A 19,566-nucleotide genomic window follows, 5' to 3' on the forward strand; every position below is an offset into this window, starting at 1 on the left:
ATGGAAATGATCTTTGACTCAGAAAACTTTATACTTTATTTTAAATTATGTACAAATGCAAACATTCCTCCAATTTGCATTCTGGTCTTTAATATGATTCCTTATTTTAATATCAAGTCTTCTTTCGGTCAACTTTTATGGCACAAGTCAAACTGTTTTGTTTTTCATAACAAGGACAAACATTTCCTAAATATAAGCATATGGGTCGAAAGAAGGCAAAATGTTAAGTTCTGTATTTTACACGAAATTTCTCAATTTGAGAGCTATACAAACTGGTAGAATTTTTAGCATTAAATTCCACGTTTAGTTCTCAGTCCTTAAAAAATCTGATGTGTCCACCACATGAATTCCTTGTAAAGAATATTAAATTATACGCATTTTTTCTTACATTTCATTTAAACTTATTGGATTGAATTAAATCTTCGTCGATAGCGCATAAACCACAATAGAATAAATGCACTCTTTAAAATTCATTATACTTGTTTACCACAGCGACCCTCTGGCCCTAGGTTCACTTAACAGCGCTACATTTCAATCTTTTTAACTCATAAGGCACAAAATTTATATTTTAAGAATTATCTAATCGTTGCCACATCTTCTATTCAAATTCTATAATAAATCTAAAACGATGTATAAAAGAAATTAAGCAAAGAACAAAAAAAAAAAAAAAAAAAAAAAAGAAGAAAAGAAAGTTTTTCATAGACGATTCAGTATTTGTCATTCAATTAATTCATTTCTCACTTCGCGACAAGGCTAAAATACATAAAAACTCACAATGTCTGTATTGAAAATTATGAAATAAATCAAACACTTATTTCCTCGAATAAATTCCAGAATGGATTAAGCATGATTTAATTCGCAATAATAAAAGAAGGCGTTATATTAGTTATTGCGAAGCTTACTATCTCTAGATTGGTAACAAATCTATTCTGTTTCAAATGTAAACAAGCAATGGCCGACATGACAAAAATTAGGCTTAGCGAACTTAAACAACTTTTGAATTTATAACAATTCTAAAAATATTGGATACAGATTTATAAAGGCAATAAAACCCTTAACCGGAAGATAAGAACAGCATAATTCAATCATTTTTTAAAACAAAAATACACAATTTACAAACATAAGTATAAAGAAAGAGATCACTGAGCCGAGTAACAGGGTGGATATATATATTTATATACGTTTGGTGCCGCCGATTGAAGCCAAAATACGAGGTGCACATCTACATGTTATAGCAGTCCTATACATACAAAATTTCAACGTTCTGAGGCTACTCGTTTGAGTTACGTACGTACAGACGCCACGGAAGATTGTCTTTAGAATTAATTTTAGATTAGTTTTACAATTTTTTTGAGGAGAAAAAGTTCTTTATTCTGTCCTTACAAACAGATTTCAAGCAAAAACATCGTTAAATTGCATTCGATAGCGGTGAAAATGGATATTTGCGTTTAAATATGATACCTGAAACTTTTCACGATTACAATACTTCATTTTTATTTCATACAAAGAAGTAAAAAAGTATAGGTCAGTTTTTTTAATTCCTTCATTCAATAACGTCATTCCTTCCTTCTTTCAGTTGTTAGTTGTGACAAAGTTGACCAGATCGCTTCGATTTATTTTACAGTTTTAAACCACATGCCAGAATATTTTGCTCTTGTGTTTGTTTCTTATAGCTCAGAAATTGAACTTGAGACATTAAGCACCTTAAGATATCATTCTAAGTTGTTCAGTATTTTAGACATTCCTGCAAATAAAACTTATGATATTGAGTGGCAGCAATTTGCTTGCACAGTTTAAGGGCGAAACTTCCAGTTTAAGAAATCAGTTTAATTTTTAAATATTGCTAATATTTTCATGACTCAAAAAGCAAATTTTGCACCAGTAACTTTATCATAATCCATATTAACACTTGTTATGCTTTATTTGAAAATTACCCACTTAGATTATTTAGAGTCCAAATCGACAAGTCTACTTCTCAAACTAATTACTAGAACCAAGAAAACTATTTTGAATGCACTTTCTTCGCTTTAATAGTAAGTACTCAATAATGAGCTCCAGATGCGCTGAATATAATTAAGGAAGTAAATACAAGTTACATAAACAATGGATTTCAAACCTAGTAAGCTAAACTTACCACAGAGAAACGTTGAAGCTATATATTCGTAAAAAATACCAACATTTTACGTCATAATGCGGTTTAACATAAAAATTTCTAAAAAATATTTTACATCAAAAGATTCATATGAAAATATTATCAAGACAGTTATTACAAGAAAGAAGAAATTCGAAGAAAATTTTTTCATTTGCTCATTTACAATATAGATAACATTTTTTCAGTGATCATAAGAGGCTTCAGTAATCAAGCTGTGATCAATTCAGAACTTATATCTGTCGTTAATTCTCGCCAGGATTGAATTCTTTCTTTTATAAACGTTGTGTCAATAAGTAACATGAATTTATTAAAGCTGTATTGGAAATTCCATAAAAATTGCAAAGAGGCCATTCGACTACAAGACATTTGGTTGCACGTTCGCTCAAAAGAGTCCACTCTTCCTTTCGTAGAATTATAAAACTACAATAACAGACTTGTTGCTTTCTGCATTTATGAATTTATCATTTGACGTTGAAAGAATAAAATTTACATAGTTTTGGCTTGTAAGACGGAAAATCTATTGTTATCAAAGCAGAGCAATGATGTGCCTATTTTTTTAATCTTTTACACCGAGACATTCATCTGTAGTTTCTCATCTGTTTTTCCGTAAAGTACCAACCATGGTAAGTTTAAGAAGGTAGTTTAGAAACTCGGTAGTCACTAAAAGACAAATAAACCAATTACCCATGACTATATTATGATTTGATCTATGTATAGACTTAAAGCTTTCAGCTCATGGACGATTTTTAATATTTGTAGACTTCCCAACATAAATAATGTTCTATCAGATATTTGGCAAATAAGCGTGTTATGAAAATATCACACGAATTTCAAAATTATAGCTTACGTAGAAGCTAGTTTCGTAAAATTTACAAACACTTCTCGTGCTGTAATCGAATATAAGCAAATAAGGCAAGTACCGCAGAATGCGTGCCTTTCCAGGTCAAATAAGATTACGGATCATTTATTCAAGAGATGCAAGTTTCCTATGGTTAATTTTGTTTCTCAAAAACTAGCCATATAATTATATTGCCTTACATAATAAATGAGTAAAATGCCATGAATGTTAAAATATTTTCTAGTACTTAATCTTTGTTTACAGTAAAAGACAAAAACTTGGCAGGTCAACTTACCTTCCCTTCATATAAAATCACAGGTATTGGAAATCTTGATCCGAGCCTGGCTCTAAGTGAATCATTAAGGAGTTCTTCGAGATCATCAACAAACCTGTCGCTATATCAAACAAATTTGTTTAGTAGACAGTTCCTAAACTAAAAAACAATTTCAATATTTGAAATACTTTTCAAAACAACTCAAAAGGTCTTATTTGATATTCTTATTTACCTCCAAGAAAACTTGTAGTTACGCTGTTTTGGTATATTATTGGCAAGATTTCATTGCTAAAGTTAGTGATTGTTAAAGTTCTGGATGAAATTATCGTAAAACGCGCAATTTTCCTCAGATGAGCTACATCTTCGCAGGGGGACCGAGAAAAATTCTCATATTTGTTATAAAAACTGAATTCTAGTTTGTAAATGTTATCAGTTATAACTAATAACATGCAAGGAGAAAGTAATTACAAGCAATAAATTATATTAAAAGTATAAAATTAGCACCGCAATTCTCTATTTTAAAAGGTTCAAGAATATGAAGAATAGAAGGCCAAGATTATGAAAATAATATTTTAATTAAAGATAAAACAAGAAAAGGTTAAAATACTGTAAAATATAAATTGTTAATCATTACAATTCCATATGATCAGTAATGACCTCAATGGACTGTTTCTACAACACTTCAGGAACAGCAACTGAAATTCAATAATATCGAAAAAAAGATGCGCGAGTTAACAGTTGAACCTAATTTTCCTGATGGAGTAACTTTCACAAATGTACCGTATACATTTATGTGGAACCATATACATTTATTTCCAGGCAGGGCAGTAAATTACTTTAACGAGCCAAAAACGTTAAGTAAGCTAAAATCTCTCCAAACATTCACTTTTAAATATTAATTGATATAATTATTACGTGACGTTTTCGAAGATTCTTCGACGCCATTTTTTTAATACAATCCGCTTGCTCTGATTTTTTCAAAAGTACTCGCATGTGCTGACATCCATCTATAAAATAAAAGCTGAAACAACCCCGTACGTGCTAATCAGGTTGCAACTGAATAAAAGTATACTCGAACCTTTTGCAGCAATCGAAGGTCCACATATGTGGGCATCTGAAGTCAAGAGTGTATAGGATATTCCGACTGGAAGTGGCTAGTCTCCACCTTATCCATGGGAAACATCACGAAAACTAATGTCAGCCTGTTCGAAGCGATTTGAGCACGGATTGGAATACCAGTATTCAGCAGTTTTCTTAGCTGCAGTGAGTTCCCTGAATCTATTCAGAAAGAGCACAGTTTGAGATGTTATTCAATCGGTCACTACCGATAGGAAAACATTAAGGAATTACATCTACACCCCTGCTTAAGCATTAAAGCGGCATGAATTGTAGCAGTTTTTAAAGTTACGTTTAGTATATACATTTCTTAAACATTTGTACCGTAAAGGTGACGATGCTTTTAAATCTGAATATATTAGTACCTTAATTCATTCTTTAAATACCTAACTTAAAGCGAACAATCTATAGTATATAAATGCTATTAAACCCAGAGTATAATAATTAAACTTTGGCAAATAATTTTAGACTATCGCATAATTATGTCATTTGAGGATCATTAAAAATCTATGCATTAAGAATTTTTATGGACAAAGTAATAATTGATACTATTCTTTATAAAATCAAAGTTTCACGTATTCATAAAACTAAAATTACGCTACAAATTGTTAAAAAATTGATAGTTCATTTGTAAACAGAAAACGCATGAAAATGAACAAGATAATTACCTAAATGAATCCTTGTGAAAGGGAATGAGGAAGTCTTCCGGATAATGAGGACAATATGTTTGGTATGCATTTCCTAGAGCCTGTCATTAAAATTTCCGATTTCATGAAATATTTAAAAAAAGAAACTCATTTAAAATCAGTTGAAAATGACAAAATCATTTAATTTAACGTCACTTGGTTATTACCTGGTTATCGCCAATACACAGTGAACATATAACGATTTTTGTGTATATTTCTACATTAGCATTACGATAGAAAGAACTTTTCTTTAAGCCAAAAATTATTTGGCAGGAGCACCAAACTTATATTCTGCAGTTTGCTTACATGAACTTTGGTTTGGTTTATTTGATTACCGCAAAGCACACGAGGCTATCTGCCCCATAGCAGAGATGGAAGACTTTAAAGGAAACTGGCTTGTATACACGCTATATTAATTCCCGCTGTAAAACATAATATGCAACCAAAGCACACGTTATACACGGAGAAAACCACGAAAACGCCATGCAGCTAGCCCGTTCGCGGGCTTAGAAACTCGGATCGAACTACCAGAGTTCAGCGATTTTACCGCTCGTTCACTGGTGGTCCAAGAGTTTTGGTAAACTATACGGAGAATGATGTTCTTGAACCAGTTCGCACTTCTCATATTTACAATTTTTCAAGAAAGTTCTAGGCAAATCTAAATGCAAAATGTTGTCGAGTTAAGAAGAAGAAACTAAATGCTATTCCAAGAGCTTTCCGAAGGAATACTGTTATTAATAAAAGAAAGAAATACAGATATGTGTTTGCTGTAATTGGTTTGAAATTAACGTTTAAATAAAAAAAGCCAACTTCACCCTCTTTCAGAGAAAGAAAGTTACGAGATCGCTCCGTAAAAGAACGACTTCTAAAGGTTCCCGCAATTTCGTAAGAAAGAACAGCCATGGGTGTAACTATAAGTGTTTTACATGCGAGTACCGGCTAATACCCAAGTACTAACTTGTTACAAAAAATCAAAGTTAAAAATAATTGTGTAAATTGCACAACACCTTAAGAATTACTCACAGCACATTCGTAGTCTTGAGAAATTAGATCAAAACATACATTGTTGATGGCCTGGTCTTCCTGCAAAAGTGAACAAAATGTAACAAAGCTAGTTAGATAATACATACAAATAATTAAAATTTCAAAAGTCTCTGACATTTACTGTATTTAGCTGCATTTATTTTGCAAATGCATCTTTTTTGTACCTAATGTTAAATCATTAAACACATCAAAGGAGGTAATAAAGTTTCTTTAACTGCAGTTCGATAGTTTAAAATCTAAACAAAGAACTAGTTGTATTCTTTTTAAATATTGCGCACCTGTTTTGAAAATTGCACCAAAACAGTTTAAATTTATATAAATGCTTTACTTATCCGTATGATTTCATACAAATTACCAGATGAAAATCGAAGTTGTTCAGATTAAATCCATCGGTTTGGTTTAATTGATTATGGGAAAGCATACTAAGGCTATATGCTTAAGGTGATGGGTGCCTTCGGGAAGGACTTCTTAAAGGAAACTATCTATTAATCCCATAGGAATGTGGCTTGGTCTTAAATTGAACTGCAGAATAACTTAGAATTTATCAAATATTTAGTGAAGGAGAAAACATACGGAAGAGAACGTAAGAAGTTTAATTTTAAGAGGAAAGGAACAACATTTAAATTTTAGCTTTAAAGCAATTAGTTATGCAATTAGTATAAAGTTAAATTCAACAGTTCATTCTTGATTTATTTAAAACATACTCCGATAACATGAATACAGATCTGCGAACATATTGCGGAAGAATTATACAGTACCTTATAAGTTTTGGATCTCGTAGAGCGAAGGAACGCTGCTCTCTTGATAATTTTTTTCAGTAATTCTTTGGTTACTAATCTTTCCACCCTTGCCCGTTTAGCTCTTGGTGCCATCTACTAATAATTAATGGCTTTATACTTTAACCGTAGCAGTAGCTTCCTTTAAAATGCGCGTGTCTAAAATTCTCAATCGTCTATTTATAACTTTCATTTTCAGATCTAGGATAAGAATGACCAATAAGGCTCAACATGCAAATTTTTGTGCTTCTTCTTTCTGTAGCAGTATCCACCAGGGGGATGCGTAGTGCAGGGAGAAAATTATGACACATGCGGATGACGTCATGTGGGTGACAGCATGGACCTTTTCTTATAAGGTCCATGGGTGACAGTTCTTGGCGTTCGTTTACATTCGTTGCATCAACAGTTTGATTTGATTTGTGTTGTTAATTTGCTATTATACCTAGTCGGAAGTGGCAAATTGTGCTATAGCGTTGTGTCAGAATTACACACGCCACACGTTTTTTGGCGGAAAACACTCTTTACAACCAGATAAAATGACTGACTATTTTTTTAATGAATTTATGTAGTTTTCATACATAACTGTGATGTAATTTTAATTTATTTTTCATTTTACAGCTATTTTACATTTAAAATTGAAAAATTTCTCATTTTAAATCATTTTTTATCATAATCTTCATTTTGTGAATGAGACTTGCATCATAGTGAGATAATTAAACTCAGTGTCATGTTTACCAATACTGAGTAGCTGAATGATTAGTTGATAAATTCGCGTATCCAACTTCATTCACATGTTTTCGTTACTTTCTTTACATCCCAAATGTAATTCTATGTATTGAAGCAATGTCTGGGTTAAGCATTGCGAACTAAGTAAACTGATACGTGTTTCACCGTGAGGAAAGAACAATTTCTCGACCACACTATGATGCAAACACCGAATGAGTGAGTGACATATTTCCTTCAGTATTATTTAACTGATGCGTATATTTGATGTAATTTAATTGATATAACTAAGTGAACTTACATATGCTTGACCCTGAAGGAAAACAAATCTGTGTATTGTGCTGGAATACAAATAGCGAAAGATTACGTAAGATATTCTCTTCAGTGTTATTTAACTGCTGCATATGTTTTAATTTTGATTCCATAAAATTTTTTTTTAATTATAAGAGAAAGACAAATAATTAACTGCTCCAGCGCTGCTCTGCCGTTCCCATTAGCAGCACCATACATGAGACGCATGTCAGCTTTTTCCCTGTGCGTAAACTCACCCATCACGCTCGACATCAGCGCTGCGGATGATACTCTGATGTATCCGATCGTGGTTTGTCAGGCTCACTACCACTCTCTACCGCTGCATTGCCAGCCAATCACAGCTGTAGTTCCTATTACTGTTAATGTTCCTTTTTGAACATTTATTGTGAATACTGTATTGCTGCAAAGAAGCACTTTGCGTTGATTTTTGTATATAAACACATTTTCCTCTCGTGTCTTTTTTTTTTTTTTTTTTTTTTTTTTTTTTTTTTTTTTTTTGCGTTCCTGATTTAAACCCTAAACTCGTCACTTTAGACCCTACATTCCTATACAAGAAATGCATGTTTTAGTACGCTGCACCACCATCCCTCCAAGTTTGTTCCATGATCTATGAAACACCCTGTATATTATTATAACGAAATTTTGTTAAGGTAAATAGGTGTCAAGAAAATTATGTGTGATTCGGGAATTCTTACTAGCAGTTTAGCAGAGAAAAGTGAATTTTTTATAAATACTAAAGTGTTAGTAAAATAATTGGTGCATACTATGCATCAACGCAGCCACCTTTTCGCAGTTCCAACAGTTTCAACATTTTTATCTCCAGCGAGTGAGACTGTGTATCGGAAATTCTAAAGATATACTCTTTTTACATTATCTTGTGATACTGCTGTTGAATTGAATTGTATGGTTTAAGTGCGAAGAACATAAATTTTTAATAAATTCATGTTTAATAAATAAAGGTAACAAACAAAACGTTAAAGTATACCAAAACTTTAAAGTATATTAAGCCATTTGAGCTTAATATAAAAATCTGAAAGCTTTTTTTTATTTTATTTATTTAATTTTTTTGGAGGAGGGTCTTGCAGAAATTTTATGGCGATCGCATTTAATAACAGATTCAAAACAACCGATTAACAACAGAAATAACCTTTACCAATTTTCGCAAAATATTGTGTTCCTGCAGAAATTTTAAAGTGGGTTTTTTTCATTCCTAACAAATGCTTTTAAAGAGTTTAAAACAGTGTAAGATAAAAAATATCACGATTAGTCTATAAATTTTAACTCGGAATACAACAAAAAGAACTTAAATGCTAAAATAGGTTTAATTGAAGAATTATTATGAGTATAGTTATTTCGCTTAACAGTTGTTATGTGCTTGGTTTCCAAAGAGTGTCGTATTCTTAAAATTTGGCGATTTCTTTTAAAGTGGTTGTGATAATACGTAAGTACTAAATAATTAAGTACGTCACATTATTTAAAACTTTTTTTCAAATACTAAATACTTATTAATCAATTTTCAGTGTGTTCAAATACTTTAAAAAAATATTAATATCAAAGATTTGAAAATTTACAAAAGAAGCAAGTTTCTATTGTTCCCTGAAGCAGCAGAAAATATTCTTTCTTTCTCTCTCTCTCTCTCTCTCTATATATATATATATTCTATAACAAAAAAATCGACGGACCAAGGAGTTGTTCCACGGAAATAAAATCTGGTGGATAGGAAGACTATGTACAGAATAGATGATTAAAATTCTAGAACAAGTGAAATGATTTATTTCATAGTTACAAAGCAACGAGCTCATAAATGTGTTGACCTACCTCTAGCCTTGATTCAAGCTGCCACACGACGTGGCATAGACTACAAAATCTCCCAGATGGTTTCCTTCTTCTTGCAAAATTTTCTCCAATTGTCTGGCTAGGTCATCAACATTTCCTGGTAGATGCAGTCGCCTTCCCATCATATCCCAGACATGCTCGATGAAAGAGAGATCTGGCCATTTGGATTGCCAAGGAAGTGTTTGACAAGCTGTAAGACAGTTTGTAGCAACACGTGCAGTATGTGGTCTGACATTATCTTGCTGAAAAATAAGGCCAGGGTACTGCAAAAGGAATGGTAGGAAAACAAATCATAGTATGTCTTCGACGTACCGCTGTGCTGTAAGTGTGTCTCTAATGACGACTAAAGGACTTGTATGGATATGCTATCAAGGGAAATGGCAACCATAACTCCTAATTGAGGGCCTATGTGGCATACAATAGTGAAAGCAGGATCGAAACGCTGCTCTGGGCGTTTACAGACACGTCTTCGATGATCGCCTGTTTGCTAAGCCAGATAAATGTGACTGTGAGAAAAACAGAGCGATTAAATTCAGCTTTCTTTACAGTAAAGAGTGTAATTAAAATTAATGAGTGTTCATTCTGTTTCTAGAAACTGCTCCTCAAGCGATAAATGTTAACGCAATAAACTCTCGAATAAAAAAATTACCAATAAAATAAAAAATCACAGTTCTACTGATTGAAGTAATTTAGGAATCACAAGCAAAGAAATTCGTTCCCATTCCTCTTTCAAACTTCATACAGAACAAAGATAAGCAAGAAAGTAAAGCAATTTTCTCGAAAAGAAATTTGCCTTCTATTACAACTTCTTTTACTCTCTGCCTGAAGATTGTATGTATTCGAGGAGGACTTGAGAAACCGGCTGCTATTTATGTTATACATCAGAAAAACGACTAAGATACCTACAGTGACCCAAGAAAGCATTGGGGTATAAGTTTCAAATAATCTAGGATAAAAATTCAGCTATTATTTAAAATTCAAATTTTTATTTTTTTCTGTACCTAAATACTACGTGAAATCTACTATGATGAACAAATTACAGTGTTAAGTAAATGAAATATATTAAGTACCATTAAATTTACATACGAAACTAAGGTAAAAAATTATTGGGACATTGAAGTAACAAATAAGATAATGAGACAATCCTAACAGAGTTTTCTTATAAAAGGCCTAGAAGGCTTTTTAACTAGGAACAGATAAAGTTGAGGAGCTATTTTGTTAACATGAGTTAAAAAACGAATTTCTTTTGTTGCGATTGAGGAAAATTAGGAGAAAGTAAGTGATATATTGAATGTAAGCATATCAAATTTTCAAAATATAATTTCGAAATATCGTCAAAAATAAATTGTTAAGAAGCCCAAAGTTTCCGATAATGGGGAAGAAACGTGAATCATTCAAAATATGTATAATCTTAAATCCAGTGCAGCCAAATTGATATTGAAGCCAAATAATTATTCAGAAAATCTTTTAGTGAAGAAACTACTGAGCGCCGCCTGAGATAACCACTGACCTGACTTTGTTGTAAACGTCTTACAGTGTTAATAGTCGTCCTGGAAGAAGGGAATATTTCTTCCGTATAAAAATATAAATATAAATATTACATGGGCATACAAGTCCTGTGTATAAGCATAGATATGTTAATTGCAAACATTGTTTTGTACAAGTTACGTGTGATAGTTATATAAAATCATGACAGTTATGTGTACATTTAAACATAGTATGAATTCACATTTACAATACTTTTACCGAGGTAATCAAAGTAAACTTGTAATTCATTTACACATTGACTGCATTTTCAATGTCATTTTAAACTGCTTTACAATATTATTTTTATATAAAAACTGGATAGTAATATGCTTACATTACAATAGTTTTGCTCTTACAGTCCTGTTACTATTCTACGGGGTGAGCTATTTTTCTAGTGTTGATATTCAGTTGTAGTATTTTGAATTGCTATTAAAAATATGCTGCGAAAGTACAATTCTCAAGGGAGGGGCAGAATTTCTTAGTACATTGCTGAGAATAGCCTGATCACCTCCTCTATTTTAGTTTTCGTCTGCTTATTGCCGCAGGTATTCTCCGCCCATTGCGGCCAGTATTCACTGTTTGGCTTTTTTAAATGCAGTTTATCGGTTTGTGGGCAGTTGAAGAGGAAGTGATCTGCATCATCTACCGCACCACATTCACACAATTCTGATGCTCGTTTGCCGAATCTCTTAAGATAATGTGGGAAGGGACCATGGCCAGTGTAGAATTGAGTTTGTGCTCCGCTGTATGTATTAACTGAGCACGTAACTTTCGGAAAGAACTTTCAGGTTCTCCTCCCTGTGCTTTCCCTTTCCCATCTTTTCTGCCATTCCTGTAATATTGAGCGTGATTTCTTTTTAAATAGGAGTGCGGAACACTTACCGCGTTTTCCAGTTTACTGGAGTCATTGGCTGCAGATTTCGCAAGCACGTCCGCCGCTTCGTTGCCAGTAATACCCACATGAGCTGGAATCTAGGTCAGAATAAGTCTGTTATCTGGTGGGATACTTAGAAGAATTTTCTTAATATCTTGCACCAAAGGACTCCTTGTCTTGTGCTCTAGGATGGACTCCAAACTTGAGGCAGAGTCGCTATGTATGTTGATCTTTATTCCTAATTGATATTTTGACAAATTGATGGCTGCTTTTAATGCAAGAAGCTCTGCCTGAAAGACGGTATTTTTGTCTGCTAGTCCTGAAGAAACTACTGGAAATATTTTAAGAAACGTGTAAGAAAAGTATTTTTCTGTTAAGCGAAAGGAAGGGCAAGATTATAATTCTCTGAGGCTTATTATAATGTTTCAATATTTTCAGAATTTGATTCGTTTTCCAACTGAATATAAGTTCTATGGTTTTAGGAGTGAGGGAAAGCAAATGTTATGACTAAAACACGTTACTGAATTTCAGGCAAAGAATATCCCTCCTTTAGTAAAACATAGCTCAGGTAGCCAAATAGCTTGAAATCTTCTTGTGGCGATCGAAACCTAAACGATATGCCAATTGAGAAAATTATATATTTAAAAATTTTAGAACAGAATTAGAAATAGAGAGCTTAAAATTTGGCATACTTTCACATTGTAAATGTTATCAAATCAATGATCCCAAACATAATACTCATATTTGCAAAATGTGAACTTCATATATTTGTCCTCATGTGATTAAAATGCAGTGCAACAAAGAATGCATAAAATTTAAACGCCGTACATAGGAGTCGTTTGGAGTTTATACAAGATTGTTTTAGACTGTATTTTCGTGCGCGACATAAGTCTGATTTATGCATAGATGGTGGCCTTCTTTTATATCACGTTCTATATTGTATTTAGATCCCAAATTATTTCAAATATGTTTCAAGATCGAATTCAGAAGCCTTAGTCTACTTTTTCTTGGGCTGTTTGGTCGTGGGTTATATTGTCGGGATATATTTTCTTTGGACTTTCTGTGTTGGGCAACCCTTTCATTTCCGAAAGTGGATAATGAGTTAGTACTTATCTGGTGCGCATCCGCAAAAATTGTTTCTACATAAATTAATATTGAAATTGTAAGTTCAATTATAAGACTGATGTTTTAAACATGCTACCTTGCGGCAAAAGCAGGGATTATTAGAACCATTCAAAAACTTTTTATGAAACCACCATACCGTACGCATACTCTAAGGGAAGATTTGCTGACCTCACCAGCAAATACCTTTATTTAAACAAAACATTTTACAAAACAAAACAAAATTACATTAATTACAATCTATTTTGATTACAAATAATACAATAAAAAGAATTCAGACAATACAATCCAACTTGAATTTACTTGAATTAATATTTATAAAATATACATAATAAAGTAATTTACAATAGATTACTTGTACTCTTATAACTTTTTTAATGTAACAATATAAATAATAAATTACAGTGACTGTTCAAATATAACATTTCCAGACTCAGTAATAATTTTCATAATTTCTACTATTCATTTTTAAAATTTTTCAATTTGAAAAAATTTTACAATATCATTTTCTGTATTCAAACATGGTAAGAACTTTAACCATTTATTTTTTAACAAATCACATAAAATTACATGCTCAACATCAGCTTCTTGTTCACCACATAGACCCTTCAAATATTTAATATTTAATCTACTATAATATAATGGTACATGTGCATGATTTGTTAGAAATTGGGCCAAAAACCCATTACCAATACACCTCTTTTTATTAACTTTTCTAAAGAATCTATAAGTGTATCTTCCTTTTGAAGCTTTGTCCCAGAAGTCCTGCCATATATCAATTATTCTGTTCTTTAATACATTTTTAAAAGTTTCAATAGATGTAGGAAGAAAAATATCAATCGAACTCTTCAACGTAGCTTGTTTAGCACAAGTGTCAACTAATTCATTTCCTTCGTGTCCAACATGACCTTTAATCCAATGAAGATTGATATTTCTTTTCTTCAAATTTTCAATCAAAAGTACATGAGCATCATAAACCAATTTAGTAAAAGATTTTCCAGAAACTATGGCAAGTAATGCACTTTGACTATCCGAAAATAAATCAACATCTTCTTTTGTATCTTTCCCCAGTATCCATTCCAGAGATTTAAGAATGGCGAAGACTTCTGCCTGAAACACTGTTGAATTATCACTTAATCTAAACTTTTTAATTAATCCAATTTCACCATTTGAATAAGCTACAAAAGAGCAACCCACTCTTTCACCTATCTTTGAACCATCAGTAAAACTTTCCTGTCCTTCACGAGTAGGGAGCTTCTTATCTCAAAAATAATCAGTAAGTAATGCAGGATGAACTTTATTAACTATTTTATAGATCTCAATTTTTGAAATATCCACTTGTAAATCAAAAACCTTATCAGATCTTCTGCCATACTTTAAATCAAATAAAATACAGTCTCTTTGAGCAATCAAATAGATTGGCTAACAACCACTTAAAGTAAACAAGAAAGCATTAGAAACTGTTCTGAAACACTTAGTGATACTTAACATCGCAAGCCTTTGAATTTTAATTAACAGATTGTTAACTCTAACATTATTTTTATACCATGCTGCACACGAATATAAAATCTTCCTTTCAATCCCTCTCTTATAATATATTTTTCGTTATATCGCTATTAAGACCTTTTATTGCATATAATTTATTCAAAATACTAGAGCACTGTATCTTGATCTTTTTCAAATGATGAATGAAAGTAAGTTGATCATCAATTATAATGCCAAGCTAATTTAATTCTCGAACACTCTTTAAAGAATATCCTTCAATATGTCCTCTTGGAAGAGTAATCATTTTACCTCTTTTAGCTATGCTCATGATAGCACATTTCTTATAATCGAATTTCAATTTAACTTGTTTTGACCAATTACTAATCAAATCCAGTGTATGATCAATGCCAGCATCAATAGTATGTCTTCCACTTGCAGACACAATAATAATTATATCATCCGCATAAGCTTGTACTTTTACATTTTCCTTAAACGGCAATTCAAACATTAAATCACATAAAATAATCCGTAATAAAGGTCCTGAATTAGAACCTTGAGGACAACCTCTGCCATAAAATCTTTTAATGCATAGATTACCATCTTGAAAAGAAACAGAACGCTCATAAAGATAATGTTCAAATAACTTAAAAAGATTAAAAGGACAATTAAACCTTTTTAATTGAAACAAAACAAAAGGCCACCATACACTATTGAATGCACTCTTGAAATCCAACGTAACAAGTGCTGTATGCAAATTCAATCTTCTATTTTCTTTTACTTTATCCAATAAATCACAAATAGCTAAAGTTGTAATTTTTCCTTCTATAAATCCATATTGAGATTGATTCAATATTTTATTTTTATTCAAATAAAACCAGAGTCTATTCGTCATTAATTTATCTAATATTTTGCCAAGAATTGGTAATAAACAAATCGGTCTATATGATGAGGGATCCATTTTATCTTTTCCCTCTTTATTAAATAAAACTAAAGAAGCATTTTTCCAAATCTTAAGAAAAATACCATACTTCAGACAAATATTATATATTTTCCAAATGAAACAAGAATCAATTCTTATTATTTCTTCTATTACATCTAAACTTAGTCCATCATAACCTGGAGCTTTTCCCTTATTCATTGACTCAACCACATTCAAAATTTCTTCTTCTGTAAACTCTAAATCCTTAAAATCATTTTCATAAGTCAGAGAATTTTGTCTTATTTCTTTATGCCAATCCGAATCATCTTCAATCATATCATCCGAAAAATGAAACTTAACCAAGTAATCGAATGTATCTTTAATTGAATTTGTTTCAGAGCCATCATCTCTTCTTAACCGACTCAAAGTAAGTGCAGATTTATACTTTCCCACAGTAATTTTATATGGAATACCATAAGGTTGTTCAAAATTAGTTTTCATACATAAATCATTCCACGATTGATTTTTAGCAATATTAATTTATTTCTTATAAATTCCTCTTAACCTCTTACATTTATCCCCCAAAAACAATTTATCTCCAAATTAAAGGCACGAAGGAATTTTCTTCTTGCAATCCTTAAATTAGACCTCAAAAGATCCAATTTCTTAGTCCAACGAAACTGAGGACCCTTTTACTTTAAACTCCTTTTTAATTTTATTCTTTTCACAAATACTTACAATACCTTCAGTAAATTTTTCAACTATTTCTTCCAATTTTTTTTTTTTTTCATCAGTCTTTAATTTACTATATTTCAACTAGGGAGCCGAAGCATCTTTTTTAAAATCAATCCAATTTAAATTATTCAGTGAATACCTCTTTCTCGTCATAGGAAAATAGTCCTTCTCACCAAGATTAGTAATTTCTATATAGTTATGATCACTATAAGAAATATCTGTAATACGTAGGGGAGTCAACTGAAAACCATAAAAGTAGAAATAAAAATTCACATATGGCGCCAGTGAGCTGTAAGTTGACATGCCTGTTTGCCATAGTATGCCGGATGTCTCGTAGGTGGCAGCAGCCGGCAGATGCACAAACACCGGCGCAACAACAGTTCCAAAATGGCAGCCCCACTAGCCACATGCACCAGCGAGGAGCAGCGTTCTGTGATTCGGTTTTTGCGAAGTGAAGGTGTGAAACCGATTGACATTTTTAGGCGAATGAAGGTTCAGTATGGAGATGTGTGTTTGTCACAGTCACAAATCTATGAATGGTGCCGGAAATTTGCAAATGGTGTTACGTCCGTGGCCGATGCTCCACGCCCCGGCCAGGCTCGGCGCGTAGTGACTCCAGAGACCATTTCAGCCGTTGAAGCCCATCGTTTTGGAAAACCGCCGTGTCACAATAGACGAAATTGCAGCATGTGTACATATGAGTCATGGATCGGCACATCATATTGTGCATGATGTTCTCCAGTTTCATAAGGTGTCTGGAAGATGGGTGCCCCGACAACTGACGCTTGAACTCAAACAGCGACGTGTTGATGCGTGCGAAGACCTTTTATGGCGTGCTGAACGTGACGGTAATGCCTTCCTGTCACGAATCGTCACTGGTGACGAAACATGGGTGCATTACCCTCAGTCTGAAACAAAGGGAGTGAACAAGGAGTGGCGCCACTCTTCATCACCGAAACCCAAAAAGTTTCGGACACAGTCGTCTGCAGGGAAGGTTATGCTGACCCTCTTTTGGGACGAAAAGGGCATCATCTTGGAACACTAGACACCACGAGGAACCTCTGTGACGAGTGCTACGTACTCGGACCTCCTAAAAAATCATCTACGGCTACCATCAAAACGAAACGACGTGGATTGCTGTCAGCCGGTGTGCTGCTGCAACACGACAATGCACGGCCCCATACGGCGCGTGCAACGGTTGCGACCATCACAGACATGAAATTTGAATGCCTCCCACATCCCTCTTACTCGCCAAACCTCGCACCGAGCGATTTCCATCTGTTTGGTCCGCTCAAAGAAGCAATGGGCGGCAGGAAGTTCCACTCCGATGAAGAGGTACGCAATGAGGTGCACGAGTGGTTGCGCCGTCGCCTAAAAGACTTTTTTTCTGCAGGTATTCAGGCTCTTCCGAAGCGCTGGCGGACTTGCATTGAACGAGGAGGGGATTATGCTGAAAAGTGATTTACTTCTGTACCCTGTGTGACCAATAAATAATATTTAAAAAAATAATTATGGTTTTCATTTGACTCCCCCTCGTAACTTTCCAATTAATGTTAATGGAAGTATGCGCAAGAGTAAGATCAATCCAAGAAGAACCTCTTGCTCCTTCAAAAGTAGGAGGAGAATCTGGATTATTCAATATACAAATCCCGTGTGAATTAATAAATTCCAAAACTTGTTTTCCTCTAGAATCTTCCTCTTAATCACCCCAGACTTCAGTTTTAGCATTAAAGTCTGCACCTATTACAAAATCATTACAAAAGTCTTTATTGAAAACTCTTGAAATATCATTCAACAGAAAGTCAATTCTGCTTTAGAAGGACAATAAGCAGAAATCAACAAGATATCTTGATCTTCAAAGTTTATTTTTAAAACAACCAATGTATTAGAAATTAAAATTTCAATCACAGAAATTGTTTTGTCAAATATAACAATTCCTGCTAACGGAATATCATTATCAGTAAAATAAAGTCTAAGTTGAGATGGAAAACCCTTAACTTTGTTTTCAATATGATAGAGCTCTTGTACCAAAGCAAATGAATAATTTTATTCTAATGTTCTCTGTTGGAGTTGTGACATTGCAGCACGAGCATGGTGAAGATTTATTTGAACTCCTCTAATTTTTGTTGAGGAACTAAAAACCATAATTTGTCCTTCTGATTAGTAGATCAAATTGTTTCTTCAAACATGAACAATCTTTATCCAAGCTAGAATGCCGCACGTCTAACCCCATTTTATATTTACTATTCGCATTAGTACAATTTATACACACTGGGCTGTTTTTACAGTCCTAGTGATTATGTCCTTTCTGTGCACAGTTAGCACATATTAGATCTTTAGTACATCTTTTGTGGAAATGCCCAAATTCCTGACATTTGTAGCATCTTACTACATTCAAATATTCTTTAACATTTATCCAAAACCAATTAAAATTAATCTTTCCTTGATTAGTTACATTTTTAAATTTCTGAGGTTGAATTTCAACCACCCAATGAACTTTATTATTCTTTCCTTTTATTTGAAATAATGGATTAAAACCACCATCTTCATATAGAATTCTGTTTGATAATAGCTTCTTGTAATTCCTCTTTTCCAACTTCTACATCAATATTATATAGTATAATTTTCGGATTTTTCTTAATTGGAGCCCTGACTTTTAATATCCTCTTTTAACAAAACATTTGTTTTGATTTCCTCTTCTAGTTTATCAATTTCGTCATGATTTAAACAATCAACGACAATTCACCATTATTTATTTTTTTGACATTTCTAATTCTTATTTTCAATTTTACAGATCAATAGCTTCAACTACTTTCATCTTTACTTCCTCTGAAGACACTCCTCTCATTTTAGGGTAAATTAGAGCAACATGTTCACCTTTCCTCTTCACTTTATCTTTCTTTGATATAACTTTTTTCTCCATTTTTTGTTCTCTAATGATATCTGCAAATGACTTTTACACAATATGTGGTTTTTGAACCATATCCAATCTTCCTTTTAAATTTTCTATTTCTAACGCTTGAGAAACTATAAAATTAAATAGCGCTTCTTGCGCTTTATAAACTTCCTTTTTTAAAGGAACTGTTACTCTAGTTGCCTCTTCCAAACAAGTTTCATTATCATTAATAAGGGACCTAGCTTCCTCTA

General features: G+C 32.8%; 1 protein-coding gene across 1 annotated transcript in view; it reads right to left on the bottom strand.

Moving 5' to 3' along the window:
* Positions 1-7,035, bottom strand: part of LOC118184427 (phosphatidylinositol-3,5-bisphosphate 3-phosphatase MTMR14-like) — a 52,589-nt gene extending 45,554 nt beyond the window's left edge. The window contains exons 1-4 of the mRNA XM_085827715.1: positions 6,869-7,035; positions 6,090-6,149; positions 5,049-5,128; positions 3,286-3,385 (exon numbers count right to left, since the gene is read on the bottom strand). Coding sequence (XP_085683841.1) covers positions 3,286-3,385; positions 5,049-5,128; positions 6,090-6,149; positions 6,869-6,982 — 354 coding nt within the window. The 5' untranslated portion in view covers positions 6,983-7,035. The remainder of the gene's footprint in view (positions 1-3,285; positions 3,386-5,048; positions 5,129-6,089; positions 6,150-6,868) is intronic.
* Positions 7,036-19,566: the final 12,531 nt, after the last annotated feature.

Source organism: Stegodyphus dumicola, chromosome 12, assembly GCF_044657685.1.
Source record: "Stegodyphus dumicola isolate Sdum_Otavi_A_Nest chromosome 12, ASM4465768v1".
NCBI classification, from domain to species: Eukaryota; Metazoa; Arthropoda; class Arachnida; order Araneae; family Eresidae; genus Stegodyphus; species Stegodyphus dumicola.